General features: G+C 40.7%; 3 protein-coding genes across 5 annotated transcripts in view; 1 reads left to right on the top strand and 2 right to left on the bottom strand.

Moving 5' to 3' along the window:
* ube2h (ubiquitin-conjugating enzyme E2H (UBC8 homolog, yeast)) overlaps nt 1-11,327 on the bottom strand; it is a 29,750-nt gene extending 18,423 nt beyond the window's left edge. Inside the window, exon 1 of the mRNA XM_046071845.1 lies at nt 11,068-11,327. Coding sequence (XP_045927801.1) covers nt 11,068-11,120 — 53 coding nt within the window. The 5' untranslated portion in view covers nt 11,121-11,327. The remainder of the gene's footprint in view (nt 1-11,067) is intronic.
* Nucleotides 11,328-12,241: 914 nt separating this feature from the next.
* On the bottom strand, nt 12,242-17,304 carry zc3hc1 (zinc finger, C3HC-type containing 1). 2 transcript variants are annotated; one of them, XM_046072508.1, is made up of 10 exons: nt 17,126-17,304; nt 16,257-16,359; nt 15,794-15,944; nt 15,610-15,717; nt 15,344-15,471; nt 15,084-15,223; nt 14,537-14,807; nt 14,169-14,372; nt 13,376-13,588; nt 12,242-13,185 (listed from the first exon to the last, which is right to left on the bottom strand). In XM_046072508.1, exons 1-10 carry the CDS (start codon nt 17,257-17,259, stop codon nt 13,111-13,113), a joined length of 1,527 nt encoding a protein of 508 aa, XP_045928464.1. In that variant the 5' UTR covers nt 17,260-17,304; the 3' UTR covers nt 12,242-13,110. The 2 variants fall into 2 exon arrangements, with proteins under 2 accessions (XP_045928464.1, XP_045928465.1); XM_046072509.1 differs by having other exon boundaries at nt 15,610-15,693; nt 17,126-17,299.
* Nucleotides 17,305-19,026: 1,722 nt separating this feature from the next.
* klhdc10 (kelch domain containing 10) lies at nt 19,027-24,477 on the top strand. Of its 2 annotated transcripts, none has more exons than XM_046072127.1 (9): nt 19,027-19,259; nt 21,328-21,549; nt 21,684-21,838; nt 22,008-22,156; nt 22,265-22,349; nt 22,952-23,018; nt 23,100-23,162; nt 23,269-23,408; nt 24,062-24,477. In XM_046072127.1, exons 1-9 carry the CDS (start codon nt 19,169-19,171, stop codon nt 24,269-24,271), a joined length of 1,182 nt encoding a protein of 393 aa, XP_045928083.1. In that variant the 5' UTR covers nt 19,027-19,168; the 3' UTR covers nt 24,272-24,477. The 2 variants fall into 2 exon arrangements, with proteins under 2 accessions (XP_045928083.1, XP_045928084.1); XM_046072128.1 differs by having other exon boundaries at nt 19,028-19,259; nt 23,100-23,147.
* Nucleotides 24,478-24,483: the final 6 nt, after the last annotated feature.

Genomic DNA, 24,483 nt, shown 5'->3' with positions numbered 1-24,483 from the left:
GACTCTGCAGGCCATTTTGGACTATTTACATATCAGCATACAATAGTCTGACCACCTGCTGACAGCTCCAGCTTCAAGTAATCCTTTTAAAAAGGGAATGAACAGAGTTTCTGGGCAGACTATGCAGAAATAACAGGAAAGGCAGCAAATTAAATAACCCCACAGACCGGGGAGAGAGAATACTGAATAACAGAAGGGACACCATGCCGAACATCCAGCTATTAACTGACTAGAGAAGAAGACTGTCAAAGACTGAACATAAGATGCAGTGCTTGTGTTTCAGACTAGGAAAACAAAGCTAAGACGTCTGCCTGAAAGACACTAATATTCCGTAACCCCCAAAAGCCAGTGGGGAAGAGGAACATAAAAAGAAAGGGTAGAATAAGGTCAGCCAACAGAGCAGAGGGGAGAAAAGAGCATGAGAAGATGATACAGGGAATTGTTGTAGAATAAAGTGAAAGAAACATGTAAAGAGTGATGCCAAAGGAGAGGCAGAGAGATAGTGATGCAGAGATAATGAGAGAAAACAGTTCAGCCTGGTGAATGCTGATCTAGCCTTGCAGGCAGATCTGTGCATGTGAATGACATCATTGCTGTGAACTGCAGGCCGATGGTAATGATTTCGCCTGTGTGTATACAATCACATTAATGGGCAAAACCCATGTCTGGATGTCATTTTACTACCAAAATGTATGATATAATAGTTAACAGTCAATCCAGATTCCATGGCGATTTACAGGTCAATAGTGAAATAGCAAAAGTGCAAAAAGCATTATGTAAAACTGTGTCACCTGAATAAAGATGTATCATCACGTCACAAACATAACAGGCAGCATAATGTAAATAGAGAAGGGAGTGAGGCCAAATTAAGAGCCCTGTGTAACCCCTGTATTGAAAAACTGCACCTTAAAAACACAGCTTTTTATAGTAAGGTTTCCAATAATAATTCCAAATTGTTCAGGGATAGATTTTGAAAGAGACAAGGGGCAGGAAAGAGAAGTATAAAATATATTGTATCCTTGCAAGGAAACATGAATCATGAAGCAGAGTTTCTGCAAGTATGTCAGTAGGCCTAGTTGAGCAATCTAGCATACGGCGTAGCTTGCAGGATTGTGTATGTTGACATGTCATAACTCCAAAAGACCTATTGCAGAATGTATCTACATATAATAAATATACCAATTATATTCAGAGGATATGTCTATAAATTAGCCTGCATTAGAAACAAAGCAAATTCTTGTGTCATCTCTTGCCAGTAGGTAACACTGTGTTTCAGAGAGGTGAAATGCCTTGATGCCCATCTACATAAAAGGTGAAGTTCATGCTGACATAAAGTAGTTTTTGTTTTTACTGGACAGGTGTGTGGACTCAGATAGGGTTGTGAGGGGCAATTTTTAGGGACTTAGGGTCAATTTAGTCATTTTAAATGGCAGAAGAAATGCTTTAACCTTCACAGTGAGTAACCTGATTAAGAGCACATCATTGTTTAGCGATAAGGAACTCTGAGGCAGCAACCTCTCTTTCGTTTTCCCTCCCTCACACACAGATTGTAGCGCCAATGAACAATCAAAGGCCTTGCAGATGAAAGGCAGGAAATATAGCAGCTGTCCTCAAGGTGTAAGAACTGGGTTGGCTTCCTCCACCAAAAGAGATACATGTATAGGCACAAAAAACAGCTAATACACATTACCTACAAAAGACAGCGAGAAAGAAGGCGTACTTACATTCTTACATTTACTAATATGAACGGAAACCAGCTTTGTACAGCGAAAAAACACATGACAACCGACAAAGAAGGTCAACATCAACATTAAACAAATTTTAAAAAGACATTTTTTTCTTCTTCCTTAATTTTTCATGTGTAAGTGTGTGAATATGAGCATTAAAAAGTTTGCTCTTTCAGTCTCTGCCAGCCTAAACACGTCCCTGTGTTTGTGCATTAAACATTCTATGTAGTAGTGCACTGCACCCAGCCAAGCAGGATTACAGTGTGACCTCCACTACACTCAGAGGTCGGAAAACAGAGGCACAGCAACCATCCTGCCACAGCAGCGAGAGCGAGTGACAGGCACGGTGGTGCTCTGAGAGTGTGATTTAATCAGTTCAACTCCAAACAAACACCGTTCTCCCCTGCATCCTCACTGACCCACTCCTCTGTTCTCTGTCTCTCCACCTCTCACACTCCCCTCTCATACTAGGGCTAACATTTTCCTCCAGCTGTTTACTTTTCTTTATTGCTCATTAAGGCGAAATCTCAATTTGAATGCAGATTTGGAGCTTAAATGAACCATTTCAACCATCAGGACCCCCACCACACTCCCCACCCAAGCCCATTGGCTAAGCAGATGGATAATCCTTTGGATACATGGTGAGCTAAGAGATGAAAATGAGAATCAACTAGACAAGAGGCCACATTTAACATCATCCAGACTACAGATGGCTCCATATAACTTTTTCATTTAAAATACTGGCTTTAAAAGCACTTTCAATTACCTTGTTGTTGAAATGTGCTATACAAATAAACTTGCCTTGCCTTTATGACAATAAGTATTGTCCTATACCAAGCTGACAGCTGTTAATAACCAACAATCAATCAAGCTGTCCAATAAAATGAGACGCACTCTAGATTTGTTTTAAGTAAGAAGTCCTTTAGGGCTACATCAAAGTGAAACCAACAAGTCAATCACTTCGATAAATTTATATACTACCATATATTACCATGATTGGAAAAACATTTATATTACCATGGCGGAAAAAGCCATTACAGCAATAGAAACCTAGATACTCATTTTCACCAAGTTAACAAATTAAGTTTTAATTTGGGTTAAGTAGCTAATCATTAAGCCAGCTTGGCAGAACTCAGGGTTCTTGACATGTACGGTGGTCAATGGTATTAGAGGTGAGATAGGAATAAAGAGTTTAAATGTTTTTGCTTGACTGATTTGGAAATGTACAGGACATGCAAGCTAATGCTATGCATACAGCCATTTATTATGGTCCCAAATCTTATTTAGACAAGCCGCGTTCCTTCACTATCAATGTATGGCCTGATTGTTCACAGCTCTACTATGAGGCAAGTGGGGTCCTGGTTGTTCATGACTGCAATGGTTGGCTCTGATACCTGAATAAACGTACTGGTATGATAGTCACAGGCCTGCGGTCATGCCAGCTGCTCTGACTTCCCCTTTTCCTGCCAATATCCCACAAGAGATATGAGAAAACTCTGCTCTAGCTGGGTAGCTGTGCTCAGAGGAACTAAGGTCTTAATAACCTGTCCAACAACATACTTAGCCTCAAGGAGTGATTTTCCACAACAGGGATCGAGAGGTTTTGGGACATGCAGCGTTCTTTAGGTCAAGATTTTAAAAGCATGACACGAGACATGTTAACTATCTTTAACCTCTGCTTATCACTAAAACCACAAGCTTCTCTGGCAGGATATTGGTTACATTCAAACCATAACCCTGAACAAAACAGCTCTGTTATCCTCACATTTATGCTTTACTTTGAAAACTACTGCCTCACAAATTATTTCAGGAAATGAACTCAAAAGAAGTTAAATAAAATGAAAATCCTTGGTCAGATGGTCAATTTCAGAAATTCTTCTGGCCATAAGGTTTAGGCTAATAATAATAATAATGAGAAATGTGCCATAGCACTCGTTTGCACTGGAACTTGGTGACATTTACCCCCAAACTAACAGGCCATAAAGCTCTGCACTATGAGTGAAAAGGCTTAGGCCTTGGTGCAGCCATGCTGCTGATACATTTTTCTCCATAGCAGCCACTTTGACAGGTTACAGTATGTTTTGTTATAGTTGTTTATGGAACTACTAACAACTAACTATGAGTAATATGGAATCAAGTAGGTTAGCTTCCTGCTTTTATCACATATCTGCTACTTTCCCAACATTCATAAGTTTGAAGAGCCAAACACAAAGAGGCATTCTCCTTTGCTGTACTGAAATCTAGCTCAAAACCTAAACGACCAACTATCCTTTCAACATCTCAAGTGCAGTGTTATCAAGCAACGCTGGGCTTTAACTGTCTGTTCTTGCAGCATTCGTTGTGACTCAAAGTATTTAAATACCGATGGAGCACTTGGTGCCAGCGTGTGCGGTCCGTGTCAAAGAAAACCTTGCGGCTGGTTTTACATATCAATGGACGTATGGCACCAAAGGCCAGTCTCACTGAAATCCACATGTAAATGTCTGTTAGCTGTTAAGTGGTGCACTCACTGGATGCTGGTTAGGAAGTAAATGAACATGAATGCCTCAGTTTCATTTCTGCTTTGATTTAAAAAAGGCCAGGATCAAGAATTTTAACATATTTCATTTATAATAAGGCAAGGGATGACGTCTCCAACTGTAATTATGACAATTACATTTTTTGTTGACTTTAAAGTAACTATGTAACAGATAATCTAGATATGTTGAACCTGTGTACATTTTACCTGGTCTCATTCATTTAGTGTTTTTCCTCAGCTCTCAGTCTTTTCAACCAATTGTACAACATTATAGTGAGAGTTTTGAAAATTCACATGTCTGCAGTCCACCATTTGCACGCAGTGAAACAATATAAAAGATCTATTTGTTAAATCCACCTAAAAAAAAAAAAGAATGAAATAAAAATACTGAATGCTTAGCAGTTAACCTAAAATATTATAATCCTTTTCAAATACAGATTTGATTTCCATTAAATACAGCCCTGAGTATTTATGTTAGCTGATGGCTACCTCCCTGTGTGAGAGCTGGAGCAGCACAGTACTGCACAGGCTAAGTTCTTTGTCTTCTCTGGTGAGAGATGAGAGCCCACCCACTGCAATCAAATGTGGATCCTTCAGCTGCTCCTCCTCTCAGCCCAACACTAAATAAACAGTCTATTTACAGCAAGAGTAGAGTCTCTGCACAGGCTTGAGCGCCGTCCATGTACACACAAACAAAATGATTATTAATGATCACAAAACTGAGCCAGGGCAGGAGAAACAATGACCTGAATCTGAGGCAACAGTTTTAATGAGCAAATCTACCAACAGGCAAGACAGAATTTGCTGTCTCTTGTAAAGACAAAAAACTACCTGAATTTCAATACTGACATGCTGAGGAAACTGCCAACCTAAATTTCAGTGTAGTTAGAGACAGACACACATTTTATTAACTTGATACAGACAAGACCGCACAGAGGCAGATTACCAGATAGAATCAATTATAGGGTGTGGATTGTGTAGGATGCACTTTTATGATAAGGCTTTTTTGCGTCATACATGAGCTATTTTGGCCAAAACAAGGGGGTATCTTAAAGTTAACATTTTCACCGTCAGTGGTCCATATGCCAACTATGACCAAACATGTAGCTAGCCTATCATCACTCCTTCAAATTTCCAACTTAAAGCAGCAGTGCAATGTGAGCGGCAGAGACAGACTGAGTTCCCCAGAGCAAGAAAAGAAAACCAAGCAAAACAAAGAGAGGAACTTCAGTCCATCTGTTTTTCTAAGGGAACTCAGCCATGCGTGCAGGAAGCTTCACCGTTTGCACTGTGGGATTAATAGTGAGGGCCTCAAATCTCCTACTGTCAGAGATGTCTTGCTCCTGGACCCCCAAAACAGGACTGTCAATCAATGTGGGGCCGCCCCTGACTGGAAGGGGCCTTGTCTACAATGTACCAGGTTAGCTTATGTTCACACATGAAGAAGTAAAAGGAAAAAAAATAAAAAAATAAAAAAGAGCAGGAACTCAGTTGGGTCTGGATGATGCAACAGATTTTTCTGAATATCTGCTGGACGCAGACAAAAGTGTATGTGCACTCAGCAATCATACAAAAAAGGAGATCTAGATAGTGAGAAGCAGAAACAGTAATATTTTTAAGGTTTCAGACTAACAAGAATAGACAAAAGGTAAAAGACAAAAGTAGGGAGTTTTTTTTTGTCCTACAATTACATTCTTTTTACAAATTACCACAAGCACACACAGCCAAAGAACCACAACATAGAAATCTTAAGACAAACACTATATTTGAGTGTATACAAAATAAAAACAATTTATATTTTGGTATCATATTACCAGCTTTCCCAGGACTTTAAGACGCCATACATTTCTCAGTTCAGCCCTCTTAATTCCATACTATCACTGGTTGGGCACGTACCAGTAGGTTACCTAGTAGCCATATATTTCCTTAGTCAGTATTTGAGCTTCTTACTACAGATTAAGTATTAACCTTAAGCCACAATAAACATGAACTACAAAGTGATAACTGGGCTCAACTGGTTTAACAGTATGGTCAATGCCTACTAAAGCAAGGCTAGGCAGAGAAAAAAAAAAAAAAAAAACATGGAAGAGGTAAACTCCCATCACCAAACATATAGTAGATTCCCATCCAAACAACATCTATTTTGCGTTTTTCTAGCAACAGCCATTTATGCTGTCAGCATAATGCAAAATGGCACTGTGGCTTACAAGTGTACTGTAACCTTCTTAGCATCTTTAGTGTCTGCTACTGTAACAAAGCATGTTGTTGGTTTCTGCAACGTCATCGCCAGACCAGAACTTTCTCCATTCTCGTCATGGGTTCATCTAATGCTACTATTCATTCAGTCAATCTCTTAGTCAGGAACAGGCAGAAAACTGCTGGCTCCTTCCCTACAGTAACCTGCGTCTAGTTGGTTCAGTTCCGCGACAATAGCGCTGGGTGCAGATTAGCTGCCTGTGACTGTGTGACATGGTCTGACACAGCAGCGGGAGGTGGAGGTCACAGGGTCTTCTGTAAACTGGAAACACAAAAGAGTCTGCTGCTGATGCTGCCCGGATGTCATGTTACAAGGGCACAATGGGTCCGAAACACCAAGCGGAGAGCAGATAAAGCTCGGCATTGGTATTCCACTCAGGGAGGGTGGAGGGATGTGGTGTGGGAAACCTACCCTCTGATTGTGAACAACTGAATAAATCAGGATTACTGAAGGCCAAGTACTGCCTCAACAGTCACTCCAGGGGGAAAAAAGGATCCTTGAAGTAAATCTGAAAATGCAAACTCACCTTGAAAGGTGAAAAATAAAGCAAAAAACATGACATACAACATACCTGGATCATCCGATATAGCCAATTTGGGGTGAATTGATAAAAACCCATATACACTGGAATTGATGCCAGGTATCATGAGGGATACTGTGGTCGGTGATGACAGATGAAGCATGAAATACCCCTCCCAACAACTCCCCACAGTCTCCAATATAATTCACTGGTGGCCATGCTTGACAGAACTGCTATCCAATCAGTTTCAGACCTCCCAGCAGAAAGTGAAAGGTTGAGAGACCCGGGTTCAATCCCCCACTGTGACCCATGTACCAATGTATCCCTGAGCAAGACACTTAACTCCTAGTTTCTCCAGAGGCGTGCGACCTCTGACATGTATAGCAATTGGATAAAAGCGTCAGGCAGAAAGATGAAAGATGATCACTTCATGAGGAAAATAGCCTCAGCAGTGACTAAAGAAGTGCCCCTAAAAAGATCTAAACAGTGAAAGTTAGGTTCCCAATATTTGGGAGAAAGTCTCAAACTCTTCTCCTTGATGCTAAGAACCATTTCTTTGCCTACATCTTTTAGCAGGGTACCTATACATTTTTAATTATTCCATTCAATTGCTTTCATAACACATTAATTTTCTGTTGGATCACTTAGATGACAAGCAAGGGAAGCTTAATAATAAATAACAGCCTTGTTGAGAAGGAAAAAACCTGACAGTCTTTTAAACATGCATCACTTTTGTGGCAACAATGAAAATGATTTAAAAAACACACACACACACACACACCTTATGTTCTTCAGGTTTCTTCTTGACTAAATGTAAACTGTTGTACAAATGATTCTACAGATTTCCTTTTGTCCCATTCTCTGCATTAAAATCCATTGTGTTAACATTCAAAATAGGCTTAGTCTTTTCTAATCTACATGTGCTCAAATTCCTGCAGCTTACTGCTCAAAAGCATTTGTAAAGTGAGTAGACCAATGAGGAATACATGCAAATAACAGCACAACTCCTACACAGTATGTGCAGTCAACCCCACACAACTAGGCTGAATGTAAAGCTCTTTGAAATGATACGCTCTTACACTCTTGTTCAAGAACACCATGTTCCAAAATTAAAGCAACACATACAAGAGCAAGACGGAATAGCCAGGGGCAAAAGCTACGCAGGTCACTGGATAATAACACTAACTTAAAGTTTAGGACAACAGTTTGGCAAGAACTGAACAACGAACAAGATGTCTCTTGCCACTCAGGGCTTTAAGTTTGCAATGAAGACGAGTGAAAAAGTAGGATACACACAGAAAAATACAATGTCAGTGTAAACCAACACTAAATGCCTTATCCATGACTCTGTTTCATTAAATAGTACAAAGAGTTCAGGCTAGTGGCATGCAAACAAAAAGACTGTACATCTGGTGCAAAAACCAGGCTGACAGCAGTCGGCCTGGCTTAGGACAAAGCTTAAAACCAGTGATGCTACATGCTGAGGTCATTCTGACATTCATTTTCATGTGTTCCCTAATGGCCTCCGCTCTAGATTCTCAGCTCTCCGGTGGCTGCAGCAAATTAATGCGTGAGGGCTCACAGTGTCAGCCCATCAGAAAGACGCTGCTCCTGTCTAAAAGACAGTGTGAGTTTCAGGTTTTGGTTACACCAAGTGAAGACGCAGGAATAGAGAGCACATAGGAGGTTGTTACTGCTAGTTTCTCTCTGGGGACACAAACAGAAGGAAGGAAGGAAGGAAGTGTTTCCCATACCAGCAACCTGGAGCCCTTCTTAACCCTTCTCAAACTTTTTCTGTCACCCCCCCCTTCAGAAGCCAAAAAAAGTTCCTGCCCCTGCCCCCCACCCAAGCTGAAGTGGATTTCATTCAATCATTAACAATACAGGCAATTGAAGTAAACAAGTTTCATCTTAGCAAAATAGCCCTGCTAGCATTAGAGCACTTTTGTTTACGTCACCACATGAATCATATTCATGCAACTTTAGGTCCGATCAACATCCAAGACCCTCCTGAAGTGGCTCTACAGCACCCCCAGAGGGGCCTGCCCCACAGTTTGAGAACCACTGCTTTAATCTGACAAGACAGCCTTTCCAGCAGTTAACCCAAGTGCTATGTAAAACAGTAAATCTCAATTCTGTAGACCTACATTTAAAACACACATAGCTGTTCCTCAACACTTGCTGACCACTGCTCACCCATAGTATCATAAAACACACAGGTCATTGAATGGAATTGAGCAGGTGGCGTACAACAAACTTGCTCTTGCCTGTCAGTCAAGTAGCTCAAGAAGGAGAGGTGGTGTGCTACTACTGTGAGGCTGTGTGTGCTGCAATCCTCGCTGCCTGTCTGCTTCCCCACTCTACCGTGGCTGCCACAGCTTACACATAAGTGGAGTCGAGTGGGGGGAGCATAAACTTGCCCAAACAAGCACTGTTGCTAGCTAGCAGACGTAACAAAATGCCCTAGGCAACAGGCCAAAAAACAAGAGAACCGTAGCTTGAAAAGAACTAGCTGCAGCCTCCTTGTTGGTGTGTATTCACATATTGCAGCCACATGCAGTTTCAAAATGTAAGGGCCACTGATATTAGAACTCTAATATGATTGTATGAGGTAGGGTGTAAAATGAAATGTATAATCAATATGGCATGGCATGGCCATTTTAACAAAAGTAACTCAATTTAAATTAAAACTTAAAAGATCAAACTACCAACGCTGTCAAACTTTTCCTTTTTAACCACTGGGACAACTTCCACTTGTTTTTGGTTTGTTTTGACCAACACAGTTCTAGCCCCTAAATTGTACTGCCATCCCATCAGCTGTTAGAAGTCCCGCCCTCTTGTGGTTTCCGGCTAGTAACAGGCTACCCAATCATTAAGCTGGTTTCCACTGTGCTGGGACAAAAACAAAACTACTTGTTCATACTGCTCCTCTAGAACATTGTATGGTCTGGAAATATGTTGTTAGGGTTCTTTTTTAGAGCTCCCCCTGTCAGCCCTAAGTGACGCTGAACAAATAAACCAGCAGTACAAAAGTAAATATGGTTACAACGATTTGGAAAACAGAACACACTAGATGAGAGGCCTACCTAAAAGTTAGCGTTACACAGTGAAACGACTGCAGGCCCATGACACCTGCTGTCCCACTGAACAGCAGCCATGCTCAGTCCCAATTCCAACAATCATAAGATTACAAATGACAACCACTCTAAAACGGTACATGGTAGGCTCCCGTATATTTGCCTGCAGACACTGAAGTACAGTGAGACACACAGATCAGGTGGCCATTTTGATGTTGAAATTAACCAGCAGACTAGCCAGCCAGCTCAGTGGCGTTGCAAGGTAACATTGCAAGTGGCAAAATCAATAACACAATTAGAAAACCCTTAGTAGGGCTTCAGAGCAAAGCCAATAAGAGCCAGAATGCTATCCATGCTGACATAACATCAACATTTTTACGAGGGTAGAACAAAAGACAGCAGCATTTTCAGTTGACGTTAGCTTTACGTTATGTAAACAAGCTCCTGTGTCAACGTGTAAAAGGGGCAGTTTAACTTAACTCCCCAAACAACAACAGGCTGGACAAAGAAACCAAATGACCTTAAGGTGTTTATAGTCTACCGCTGCCAGCTCTTGGTAGTGCAACAAGATGAAACACATTCCTGAAAAGGAGAACAACGTTAGCGTCCGCTCGGCTGTTGCAGTAACGTTCATTTTTTAAATAAAGACATCAAGCTAGACAGCAAACGCCAACGGTGATGTTACAAATATACAGCTGGAAAAGGACATGGGACCGTTCTGGTTAGCTGATACAGCTGTCCCGATAAGAGACTGGAGGTTCGCAGGACATAAATAGCAAACACTTGGCTTTGCTAGCAAAATGTTGTTTACACAAAAAACACCAGTCATTCACAATGAAAAAATCGTTCTGCTATGGGTTACCAAGCCATAAAAGCAGCTTCAAGACATATGGTTTTCTCACATCACATTCCACATAAGCTATATCAGGACAGCGATTGCGAGTCTTGTTTATGTTCAGAAAGGATACAGTTTCACCACATCGGTATCCATTCGCCTTTTACCCGGACTTGGAGACGACATTTTTGCTATTTCCACCGCAGAACACCAGTAAGTAAACTGAAAGCTAGCCCCCGAAACGCTAGACAGTCTAGCAAACGGTACTATCCGAAAGTTAACATTTGCGTTCAGAAATGTTCACCGCAAAACGTCTTCACGGTTCAATGTCTCTCTGTCCTAATGAGTAACTAAGCTAACGTTAGACCTCTGCCGTTCACTGCCTCTCTGCGTTCTGACAAGCTACGATCACTCCGCGGACAACGTCACATGTGTGCGACAAAACGTCAAAAATAAATGGCTGTCTTTGTAGTTTTATTTAGTACAGCTTTGCCTTTGTATTTTGTGAAAGTGGCATTTCACACAACTTACATTATTGTAGTAGTGCCAAATGTAAGAATAAAAAATTTGAAATATCAAGACATAGATAAACATTACTATTAAGACATTCTTTAGGGTTTTGCAATTTAGAAGGCTCTTCTCAGTTTAGTGCCACTTGCTGTCTTGGTTTTGCCCATCTTCATTGTTCTCCACCAGACAGGTAAGTGACACACTCAAATGCTGGATGCCAGAATATATACCACAAAATGTCTGGCCACAGCTCACAATCCCTGGAAGAAAACATTCTCCCAACAATACAAACAGTGGGAGAAATGTTGCCGCATATAGATCTTTTTTGGGGAACTGGGGAATCAGACTTAAGAGTTGTTGACATGTGCAGTATTACAGGATACAAATGAGACATATTCAACTGAAAGCAGTTAAGAGTACAACAATAGCTAAAAATATACCATTAGTACAAATACAGCCTCATACCTGCTTTGACAAGCACGTGTGTCCTCACAAATGATTAAATCACAAAACTACATTGCAATAAAGTAAACATACAACAGTCATTTGTATGAAACAGCAATTATTGTCATCCCTCTGAGCCAAAGAGGTTAAGATATTTACATGCAACAAAATGGCTGCCAGTGAGTACTATAGGCAACTTAAAGTAGCAAATCACAGAAAGAACCAAGTCAAAGTCAAAACCTACACATATTTAAATGTATTTTCCTTGTTTTAAAAGCATAATTAATTTAATTTCTTATTCATCTTTTCTTTAGTTCAAATGTTAGACAAATGACTTGCAAAGTGAGACAAACTTTCGGAAAAGCATTTTATTAAACCCTTTTAGGAAATTCTACAGAGATAAAAGCACAGGCAGACAGAAATGACTGAATTAGCAATGTGATGTCACAGGAAGGCAAAAGGGAAGCACAGGCATCCTGAATCTAATTTTTAAAAAAGGATTGGAATTCATGGCACATGGCTCTACCTGCCTGCCATAATTTTAGCAATATTTCACTACTCCAAAAGGATTTTGTTCTTTTCAAAGAGAACTCATATCCACAATAGTACACACAAAATTACTTTCTCACAGTTTTTTTTTGCTAATCTGAGGTTAATGTTTACCACTCCCTCAAATGACTAAACATACATTGAAGGTAAATATTGCCTTTCCAGTGTCAGGCCATTTGGCCCTTTCTCATAATCAGGGATTTCTTGTCTCTTTTATTCCACAGAAATCCAGACCATCATGATGTCACAAAGGACTACCGAAGCAGACTTCATGTGACGTTCATAGCAGATGCCTCGCATGTGGTCAATTTAATGCCGAGAGGTGTTCCATTATTTGAGGACTACTTGTGTACACACAATACGTGGCCTATTTAGGCTCCCCAGTAGATGCGCATCCCAGTTTTCATGAAGTAGAATTCTAATGTTCTAATGCCACACAGGCATCCTTCACATATTTCACTGTTCACAGAGAAGACACTCATTCATTTACCTGAAGACACAATCAACTTCCTATCCCTCCAGAAAAACTTTGACTGTAAACCTGACTTTTAGGGATGGCATACATTATTATGGTATGACACTCCTGTCATTTGCACAGCGGACTCTGTACCACAAAATGGAGGGCAGGTCAGTTCATCAATTCAGTGTTGGGAAGCTGTTTGGATGAAAAAAACTACTGAGATGTAGAGGAGGATACCTGCCACTGACGGAATATATCAAACACCCTTTTAGACTTGTCACGAGGGCCCTGGGAAGAAAGAGAGAATAGAGACACGTCAGACATTGTTTAAATTAAAACTAGATAGCCATGTAGTAACAGTGTAATAAAAAGAGAAATTAGCATGTATTTCTATGCATAATTTTCTAGAGGATGTGATGTGGTCATTTTGTTGGGAATGCTTTGTTGTAAAATACAAAGTTCAGAAGTCTTAACTCACCTGTCCTGGACTGCCTCCTGTTGTATTAGAGTTCTTTTTCATGGGCATGAGGAGGTCAAGAGCAGCCTTCCAGCCCTGCTGATGAAGCGCTGAGCCACTACCCAAAAAGGGGATCGACCCCGGATCCACATTCTCCTTTCCCACAGAGATCCAGGGACACCAGTCTCTGTGCTGAGCGAGGGGGTCAAATGCATTCCTAGGCAGGAGCCCATCCTGATTTAAAAGAGAAGCTGTTTGTAATGGCCAATTCAAAATAAGTAATGTAAAAGCACTTATTTCAAATTTAACTAGAATGAGTATCTAGCTTATACAGTCTTGAATTAGGGTGAAATAGTGGATAAAGTGAGAGATTTGTTTTCAGTCTAAATAGGGATTGGAAATTTCTCTCATGATTTCTTGGAAAACAATGTTTATATATAGCATCCGTGTCTACTTGTGCCTATGAGAACTTGACACAAGTATGGCAAAACTATGTGATGACATTTCAGGTGTTTGCATAAATGTATAGTGTTAACCTCCTGCGCTACGACTATGACAAAACATTGCTTGCAAACTCTGTCTGCGTACAATTCATCATCATTGTCATTTGTTGGTGCTACATAGGAGCGCTGACCTCGATGTAATGGATCTTCTTGCTATATGTGGCAAAATCTGTCATGCAAGAATGAGACTGCATAGAGGTTGATTAACTGTGCAGTCCTGTCTTCAATGCAAGTGTTAAAATCATTGCTAGTACTTCTCAATGGCCAGGCAGCACTGTATGAGAATGTTAAATCTGCAGTAACGTTCTTACAGGACCACCAACTGATGAGAGGCACAGGCGTTTCGGAGGATGTTGCAGGCTGGCAGCACCATCAGACCCCAAGTTGTCCCCATGTCCTCTACCGCGAGTTGCGGACCTTTTGCCCCTGGTCAAAGGACTGGGCAGCTCTTCACTAGGGCTTGGTGAGTCCCTGCTTCGGGCACGCAAAGCCACAGGGGAGGAGGTTCCCTCACCCTGTAACACACACCAGAGCATGGTGGTTAAAAAAAAAAAACAGCCTGGCACATCATTGATTTCATTTGCCACTGTTACACATAAAGTAATTCTACTTAAAATGAATAATGTCCATATACGCCTAGCTAATTTAGCTGGTCAACCTTCATTTGCTTAAAGCTTGCCTGGTCAGAGCGGGTGGAGTCCTGGCTCCTCAGCTTCATGCGACATGGAGTTGTAGCAGGGGTGGATGAGGCAGAAGCAGGCTGGTCCCCCTGGTTTTCTGGCGTAGGTGCCGAGGCGGGAACTGATGCTTGAGCAGAGGGGCCTACCGTGTTTGGTAAGGCATCTCCATCACTTACAGCTCCCTCCATCTGGTGGAAGTTCCACAAACCCACCTTGCGCATACAGTACGAGCAGGTGAGGATGGGCAGGTTCATGGCTCGCAGAGCAGGGCTAAGATAGAGAAATCCATGGCTCAGACATCTTGATCAGGTGGAGGAGTGCTAATAACTTTAAGTGCCATGTTTCTCTCATTTTCTACATTACTTCCCCTGTCCTTTCAATATATTTTCTTCCATGCAGCTAGAACATCATTGTGGATTTATTTGACATGGGACATAACATTCTGTGTGCTTTTTCTAGTTTCTGGCAATATCAATGTGTGTGTATATGAAAATGTGATGAAAATGTATTTGAGTCAAGCACAGCAAAATAGGAGTTTGATCTCACCTTGCAGCCCAACCGCAAAGAGAAACAATACATGCAGCCACCTGGACAGCCAAAGGTTCAGAACATGCAGTGCCTGCCTTTCTTTTTTGTTCTTCCTCGATCAACTGAAGTATAACACTGATAACATCCTCTGTAAGGGACTGCAAGGAAACAGTGGACATTAATTACATGTGAACAGCTGAAACTGAACTGTTCAAAATGTTTCAGAGGACAAGTTTGTCATGATCCAAAAAGGGTAAGACTCTTCCCCCTGGCCTCACCATAGATTTCAGCTGCTCAGGCTTCATGGCTGGCAGCTGCTGTGAAAGGAGGCAGGCGCTCTGGAAACGCTCTAAGAAGGCAGTGAGAAGTGCAGATGGTTCACAGGCTGGAACCAGCCAGAACCGCTCTGAAATGACATCAACATTCACCTTGACCATCATGTAGATAACTCAGGGTTAATGCCGCTGAAATGGCATAGTCATGTTAAGGTCATTGTTATTTTGTTAGTGGTTATACATATGCAATACAAAATGGTTGGTCCTACCTGGACACGGAAAGTCAGGCCAGGGGCAAAACTTCTCATGCTGCGTCTGAAGCTGCCTCGAAATCTCTGCAATGCGGGATTCATCTATTAAATGAAGAGGGAGAGTTGCTTGACATTTAATTTATGGCAGACTGGCAACAGTCTAACCTTGCCATATTAAAGTGTGACATTGACTTTTGCTCACATTTTTCAAAGTCTAAAGTCGGTTGTAGGGATGCACAAAGGAAAGCCTGGCAGCTGGAGCACTTGAGCATGTCACAGCCAACGTTGATCCAGCCATATCTGGCACACATCAGAGGGGACAGTGTGCGGGGTTTGCCTACCCATTTCAAACAGTGCTACGCTAAGGAATAATTCACTAACAAAATAAGTATAAAAAATAAGTATTTTCACATTCATTATTACTGTGAATTAAAATGGATCTCTCTGCCTTCCCCCACATGGATCAAGTTTCACCATACCTCCATCCATCCATCCATCCATCGTCAACCGCTTATCCTGCGTACAGGGTCGCGGGGGTTTCACCATACCTCAAATATCAAAATGATACATTACTGTGTTGTCCTAGTGATCACATGGTTCTGTAATTGAAAAAGAAATACCCTGGATGCCTCATACTGGGTCAGAGGTAATGAGTAAAAGGATATTGAATAGGATTCCACTCTTGAGAAAAAGGCTTCTTTGTTAGTTGCCTCACAAGGTGCTTGGGTGTTGCTTTTTACTTCCAGAACTTTCAAATCTCCTTGTCCTCTGAAATCCACACAAATGGGAAAAACAGATCTTCAGTTTCCACACACTTGCTTATTATTTGAATGATAAAAAAGTTGTAATTGATGAAATATGTGTACTGTGTACTTTAAGATCCCTACTTTCTCTTTATAATCTTATCCATGGAATGTAAGGTAAAGACCAATCAAATAGAATTAAACAAGTCATGGATAAGAGGTCAGTTAATTGGTGGGGAAATTAATTTAACAGAAGGAAAAATAAAAAGCACTAACATGCAGTTATGCAACTCTTCACCTGAATGTAACTTGCGTAACAGAGAAAAATGGGAAAGTGGCTCCCTTTACCTTGTTGCTTACCAATATCTGTCTATCGTATTAACACGCAGTAGAAAGTCTACCTACATGTATTTAACCTGGTCTGGCAGCAAGTGGCCAATACTAAATATAGGGTTACCACGTTAAACCAAAACTTCAGGTCCCCACCCCCTTATTTAACTGTAACGTTAACTGTGCAAGGGAGCGATAACATGACGACAACCATAGCATATCTGTCTGTTACATGGCCTAAATAATAAGCACAAGGAATAACAATGGTGTTTAAAACTCCCGTTCTTGGCCTACATGCTCCCAAGTCTGCGGAGACGTGTCCCCCTTCACATTACGCTAAGTGAAGGCGGCTAAAGTAGCAGAGCTGCCAGGCTAAGTGGCTAACCAAACTAGCTTAGCCAACTTGTTCTTCGGCCCCTTTAAATCAAAACAAATAGCGCACGAGTGTTCAGAAATTGCACCTGTTCAATCCAACATTTGTTGATGACACCCCTTCATTAAGAATTTCGCGAACTTTCTCTGGAGATGCAAGAGAAGACTTTTGTTGATTGGAGTTGCCGAGACGATCCCCACGACTGCCGCCGAGAGTCGCCATGATCGGCTCTGAGGTCCCCTAGAAAATAAACCCTGAAAGCAATCGTTCCGCTTTGTAAAACCCCGACCACAAAACTCATTGAGTTCATGAACCTTCCTGGCCTCTTCACTGCCAGCCTCATTTGGATATAGCAGGTGCTCCGGTAGCACATACCATCATTATGTCCTTTCTAAGTATTTATCAAGTAGGAATTATTTATAGCAATATGCCAGATGTTAAAAAATGTGTCTAATAAAACACTTCGAATTGCCTTGTTGTTGAAAGTTTGCCTTGCCTTGTTAGTTAAATGTAGGCTACTTAAAGCGTCACAACTTAAAACAAAAAAACATGGCAAACAATGGCTCCTGGGAGAGTAACCAAAATCATTTGATGTTATTCGATTGTTATACTGATACAGTATGTGCAAGAGCTGCAGGGCTGTACTCTCTGTACATTGTGTCCATGTCTATTAATTCATAATTTGTATGGGGTAACTTGAAGAAACATTATTTTAATTGGGTATATGCACCACTCAAGCACAAAATTAACTTAAATACAGTATAACTACATCAATATTAGGTTATAATGCACGTGTTACTTTAGGGCTCTTTATATTGTAATATAGTGTGGCACACAGTATTATTTAAAAATTGCAATTGATATCATTACCTTATTACTACTTGCCACACTTCCTTTGGGCCCCGCATCAATGTAGGGCCCCGGGGCCATACTCACTATTTGTAGGGGCATGTCCACCATACCTACTAAACGAAATTCTACACCCTTGACTTTTTCACATCCGTACATCCCACCACTGCTGGTAGCTAATCCTGAGAGCACTTTCACACCACCAGTCCACCTTAAAACGACCACATACTGTAGAGGGCACTATTTAGTCACTTCGTTATTTCGTACTCTAACAAAAAACTCAAATGAAAGCTGACACAGAAGGATATCTTAAAAAGCGTTTTGTCAGCGATAGGATGTTGTTTTATAAGGTAGGCCTAGGTATGCTGAAGCAATGCACAATCTCTTTATAATTAGGCTAGCCTACTTTGAAAGGCACAGAGATTTTAAGGTTGTATCATGTTTTTTGTGATATTGCTCGGTAGTGTTCAGGACTTCAGGACTCACGACACTCATGTCCTTGCTAATATTTCTGGGAACTGAGGTTTTGATGACATGAAGATCATTACAAAAAAATGACATAGTTTAAAAAAATGCTGGTCCTGATACTATTATGTTGTAAGGCAAAAAAAAAAAACCCCTAAATAAATGAAAAGGAGATTTTGTATAATTCTCAAGTAGCATTACATAGGATAGACCTTCCTGGCTATTTACTCCACAATGAATGAATGGATGATGATGATGATGATGATGATGATGATGATGATAAAAGCATAGAGTATATATCTGAATATAACTGAAAAATGTGAAATTTTGTGATATTTTAAAATACACAGGACATTTTACAGAGTTCGGTGGGGTCAATCATGTCTTAGGGTAGGGTTCTGCTGGGGAATGAGCCCAGTGGGTTATTTTTACATTCTGGCAACAGCCCCGTTAGTGTAAGCACTTCCTGTGAAACGTTAACTTTCTATTTACCACGAGTCATTTCCAACACTTACCGCACAGCTCGGCTCGGATGCATAATAGTATAAAGAGAGTGCACAGGCAACGCCGCACTTGGCCAGAAAGAAACTGTTGTTGTTTTTGAGACACGCGCAGTCCCGCCCATTTCTAATGACGCAACGTCCTAATAATAAGCGCTCTGATTGGCCGAAGGTCTCACGGCCGGGGGGGTACTGTTTGTGAATGGCTTCAAAGTGACTGAGATGTGGAATGATGTATAATGTTTTATCGGCACTTTAGCAGATTTTGCTTTTATTTGATGTGACATTCTCCAGGACTGGATTGTAACGGGGAAACGATGTCGGACGCCGAAAGTGCTCGCAGTCCAGACCAGCTGAATAAATTCGAGAAACTGACAGGCAGGCCGCCGCTCGATGAGACGTTAGCAGGTCGGTCAACAACATTAGCAAGACATGCTAACGATAGGTAGATAGATACTGCACGTTGGCACATTTTGCCACACGACTAAACACCGTGTGACTGATATCAGCTACAGCACATACTATGTCACTTTTGAATGTTAATAATTTAAACGTTGCCCTTACTGGTGACATTGCTAAGCGTAACATTCAAGCTAGCAACATCAATTAACTCTGCTTGTTTGCCTTTTAATAGCTTGTTAGCAACAATATCCAAGAAAAGATCTATTATAAAATTAAATCTGGATATCATACTGTTTTACAGTCACCTTTTTGTAAAATATTGTCGTGTTTAGCTATACAGCCAACTTAGTAAGTTATATAGGACCTGAGACACTATCATTAATTACCAGGTTTTTCTGACCTGCAAACACCTTGATGCCAATTTTAAGGCTGTGCTTTTAAAAGCTACACGACTGGTAAACGCTTCATTTTATATAAAATTTAATTATAGGCCTTTAAAAAATAATGTATTATTAACCATTATTTGCAGAACGTAGTACTCAATAGACAGACATGGCTGAGATGATCTATGATGTGTAGCTAAAGCCAGGAAGGATTTTAGTCCTTTATTTATTAAATTTTCCATTTAGCTCTAGGTATTTTATGTTGTGGTAAATCTTTTGTACAGATCAGTTGGTTCTGATATGTTTTCTTTTGTGTGTGTCACAGATGGCACCTGTATGTATAGTCACAATCCAACTCGGGGTCCAATGATCTAGATTACTTATAGTCATCATAAAGGACTGCAAAAAAAAGATTTATTTACCTTTTATGTGACAATATTCACGTAGAAACTGTAGGTAATGCGTTTTAAGTTTTGACTGCACTCATTGTAAGTCTTTTGGACAAAAGCCTCTGAGTGAATGTAAAGTAATGGGAGAAGCACATGGACAGAAGTGTGCCAGTGAAGCATGGTCTGCTATGATTATGAACTATTTAATTAGGTTTTAGATAATAATAATTCTACAGCAAAGTAATTAACTTGCAAACGGATGTTGTGTTAGTGGTATTGGATTTGAATGAGTGTGGATGCTTTGCCATGTGACTGCTCCTACATTCCTCTGCTCTGTCTCTTTACGCCTCCCTTAATTGCTGTGCTTTCCCAGTCCATTACAAATCCTGATTATTAAAAACACATTAGTTGGCAGAAATGTGTTGAGTTGTAGGCCTCATTCTATTCTTAGTACATTAAACAGAGAACACATTATTAGATTTGGCTTAATGTGCTCTTTTTCTGTCATCATGTGCCTGCTGATTCCTCAGGCCAAACATCTCAGTATCTGAAATTATGATAGAATTTCTGCTATTTGCATAGCTTTCCTTATAAGGTAAAATGGTGAGCCTGGTAGATATTGCTGTGAATTTTATATTTTAACTATATTACTGTATGAGATGAATCAGCTTCTTTCTCTGTCAGCTTTAGTGTAAGTGCCATTCAATTCCGACTGCACTATTTGGGCCGTTTATATATAGAATAATGAGAAGGACACACCTATTGCTTAAGTATCATTGAAGGATTTATAGCCTTTTGTCTCCAAACAAATGTGTTAAGTTCATATTCAACTGGCTGTGAACACAATGCACAAAGAAATGCTCTCGTAGAGAAATGGGTATATCACTAGGGAAGTGTCATAATTAATCTCCTGATTCTAGAGCTAGCTACGCGTTTGACCACTTAGCTCATTTACACAGGTGACTGTGTATGGTGTTGCCCAGCTTTCTGTGAGGGCATTCTGGGATATACTATAGCACCCTGTGACAAGGAAGAATGAAAAATGATTACACAATGTTATTACTCCATATTGATCAAAATGGAAGGATTTCACAATGGTCTGAAAAGCTCTAAAGTGGATAAATGTGCTTATTTTTCTCAAAATCTCAGGATTTTGTAAGGAGTACAACCGGTGGTCCAATTTATCTTGTATTTCGACATACTTGTATTAGGCACTTAGCTTTTTATGCGTTAGTCCAGTCTTACCTCTCATCTAGTATCTCTGTTAGTCCATCCTATGTCACTTTGTTCTTTCCTCTCCAGGTCATCGTACTCCCCCCGCCCGCAGTGGGCATCGCTGTGTTGCTGACAACACTAACCTGTATGTATTCGGAGGGTACAACCCCGATTATGATGAGTCAGGAGGCTCAGAGAATGAAGACTATCCACTGTTCAGGGAGCTCTGGAGGTACCACTTTGCCACAGGCTGCTGGCAGCAGATTCGAACAGAGGGCTATATGCCCACAGAGCTGGCGTCTATGTCAGGTGAAATGTTGTATATAACATTTTGATACTTAATTGCGCTTGCACTCATTGGTGTTCTATACTCAAAACAATATCCAGTTTTCTATTAAGGAATGTGTATGAAAATTGAGTTTGGTGTGTCGGTGTTTCTTCAGCTGTTCTGCATGGCAACAACCTCCTGGTGTTTGGCGGTACTGGGATCCCCTTTGGTGAAAATAATGGCAATGATGTACATGTTTGTAATGTGAAGTACAAGCGATGGTCACTGCTTAACTGTCGGGGGAAGAAGCCCAACAGAATCTATGGACAGGTAACCTCTTAAATCACCTCGTCATTTGATTGCGTCCTGGGGAAAAATCAATTAAGGGATTTGAAATATTGTAGAGACTGCTTGAATAGTTTTGAGTTTTTTAAAAATCCATTTGGATCTAGTGGATGCACAAACTTTTAAACGCTGCTTCAAATCTTTCCTCCTATAGGCGATGGTTATCATAAACGGTTTCTTGTACGTGTTTGGAGGGACAACAGGTTACATCTACAGCACAGACCTGCACAGGCTGGACCTGACCACCAGGGAGTGGATCCACCTTAAGCCCAATAACCCTCCTGATGACCTGCCTGAGGAACGGTACGCCTTCTATATGATGCCAGAATGTGCTACCGGATTAACCCAAGCTAAAGATCTTTTCTCTGTAGTAAAACCCCTTGCCATGGCGTGCTATTGTATGTGTGACAGGTACAGGCATGAAATAGCACATGACGGACAGAGGATTTACATTCTCGGAGGAGGAACCTCCTGGACATCATACCCTCTGGATAAGGTACTATACCACTAAGGGTAGACTCACCAAAACTTTCAAAACATTTCAAGTGCAAATCTCTGAACTGCTTACAGCTTTATTTTTATCACAGCTGACACAATATCTGATCTATATATGATATTTTCCTCCCTAGCAAACCTGTCAGTGCGCCGATGAAGATGAAAGATGTTTTAAAGTGAACACAATTTTCTAACGTGGTTTTACAAATAAGTAGACAGAAAAAATATCTCCACACTGCACACTCATAGATATACATGCAAGACGGCGGCATTAGGTATAGATAGAAATCTACTCCTTTGCTTATATCCAAGATGCTGACAATAGTGCAATACATTATCAAGTGTAAAGGTGACATAGTTATATTCAGACCATCTTCGGTAGCTACTATTTTTGTACCAATATTTCTGCTGCTGTAAAAACATTGAATGTTGAGACTGAGAGGTGACTACAGTGTTTCAAGCAAGGAAATGTACTCATGTACTGTATTTAAAGAAAAAAGTTAATTACAGTTTGTTACTGTTTTGTACATAAGCCAAATCCATCTTAATAACTGCACTGAACACTCACTTAGACTCACAGTAAATATTGTGTCTTTTTAACAGATACATGCTTACAATCTGGAGACCAATTCCTGGGAGGAGATTACAACTAAACCTCATGACAAAATAGGTCTGTAGTCTGCCCCTTATTATTAACTAAGCCTGTTTTGTTCTCATTCACATATCTCTAAAATGTCTGTGCTTTTGACAGGGTATCCTGCTCCCAGGAGATGCCATAGCTGTGTACAAATACGAAATGGTGAGAATTTACCATGTGTGTATCCTCATATCTTAAACCTTCTGATTTAAGTTGATTTTAAGCAACTCCTTTCAGTTTTCACATGTACAACCACATGATCATTCACCTTTCTCTCTTGTAGATGTATTTATTTGTGGAGGCTACAATGGGGAATTGATATTAGCTGATCTGTGGAAGATCAACCTGCAGACTTTCCAGTGGAATAAACTACCAGCAGTGATGCCTGAGCCGGCCTACTTCCACTGTGCTGCTGTCACGCCAGTTAGTACAACACTACACGTTGTAGTCACTCTACGTATATACGTTTAATTAATGATCTGTTGTTTACAAATAGCTACAGTTTAAGGTACTGGAGTATCACGTCAGTGGGAACAATCTTTTTCATGAAGGCAGTTATCTAGTCATCTAATCTAACCAATGAAATTCAGGTAGATGCTGAGTCTAAGTCCCTTTTGAATTAGATAAAGTTCTGTAATCAAAGCAAAATGAGTGACAGAAGAAGAAAAAATGTATTTGCTGGACTTCTCTTCTCATTGATCTAATTTTATCAGAGGATATTTTGGTCCTTCCTTGTGGCCAATTTATTGAACTATGAAATTGTACTTTTGCCATGCATGTTGTTGTAGTTATGTTGACACAGATGCATGTACATGGTGAGGCTGGAATTCTTATTTTATTTTATAGTAGCTTTCTACATGGCACCATACCTGATTCACCACCACTGACTGATTTAGAAACTACATCATTTTCTTTGCCCAGAACATGCTGAAAAGAAATTGTCAGTCACAGTTTCCCACAGATCACCTTTGATGGCTGACTGGGGAGCTTAGAACCTTAAGCCACAGTTAATTTCTGTAGTAAAGTCTTTACTGTAAAATAAAATGTATCTTCTCTTTCCTGCACTCCATCCTCAGACTGGCTGCATGTACATCCATGGGGGTGTGGTGAACATCCATGAGAACAAGAGAACTGGCTCTCTGTTTAAGATCTGGCTGGCTGTGCCCAGCCTGCTGGAGCTATGCTGGGAGAAGCTCCTCAAGGCCTTTCCACACCTGGCTTCACTCCCCACCATGCAGCTGCTCAACCTGGGCCTCACACAGGAACTCATTGAACGCTTGAAATAGGCCGCACAGTGGCGGACGGACAAATGAATGGATGGGAAGGGAAGGGCTGAACTGGGAGGAGAAGAGGTCTGACAGAGCACAGAATTTAATTCACAGGAAAAATGCCCTCTCCCTCCCCTGCCTAACGTAGCCCCGCCTTAAAACCAAAAACAATGGGATGCCTCTTGTTTTGGGTTGTTGTTTTTTTTTTTTTTTTTTTTTTTTTTTTTTTT

Source organism: Micropterus dolomieu, linkage group LG16, assembly GCF_021292245.1.
Source record: "Micropterus dolomieu isolate WLL.071019.BEF.003 ecotype Adirondacks linkage group LG16, ASM2129224v1, whole genome shotgun sequence".
Taxonomy (NCBI): Eukaryota; Metazoa; Chordata; class Actinopteri; order Centrarchiformes; family Centrarchidae; genus Micropterus; species Micropterus dolomieu.
This window is presented reverse-complemented; position numbering and strand designations above follow the sequence as displayed.

What these genes read in the sequence shown, in the direction of transcription:
- klhdc10 (XM_046072127.1), top strand. Translation starts at nt 19,169, where the DNA reads ATGTCGGACGCCGAAAGTGCTCGCAGTCCAGACCAGCTGAATAAATTC. An exon ending in AGAGCTGGCGTCTATGTCAG is followed by an intron (nt 21,550 to 21,683) that starts GTGAAATGTTGT and finishes GTGTTTCTTCAG; the next exon opens with CTGTTCTGCATGGCAACAAC. An exon ending in AAATGGTGAGAATTTACCAT is followed by an intron (nt 23,163 to 23,268) that starts GTGTGTATCCTC and finishes TCTCTCTTGTAG; the next exon opens with ATGTATTTATTTGTGGAGGC.
- zc3hc1 (XM_046072508.1), bottom strand. Translation starts at nt 17,259, where the DNA reads ATGGCGACTCTCGGCGGCAGTCGTGGGGATCGTCTCGGCAACTCCAAT. An exon ending in GACTTTAGACTTTGAAAAAT is followed by an intron (nt 15,718 to 15,793) that starts GTGAGCAAAAGT and finishes TTAAATGTCAAG; the next exon opens with CAACTCTCCCTCTTCATTTA. An exon ending in TCTCATCAGTTGGTGGTCCT is followed by an intron (nt 13,589 to 14,168) that starts GTAAGAACGTTA and finishes CTTTTAAATCAG; the next exon opens with GATGGGCTCCTGCCTAGGAA.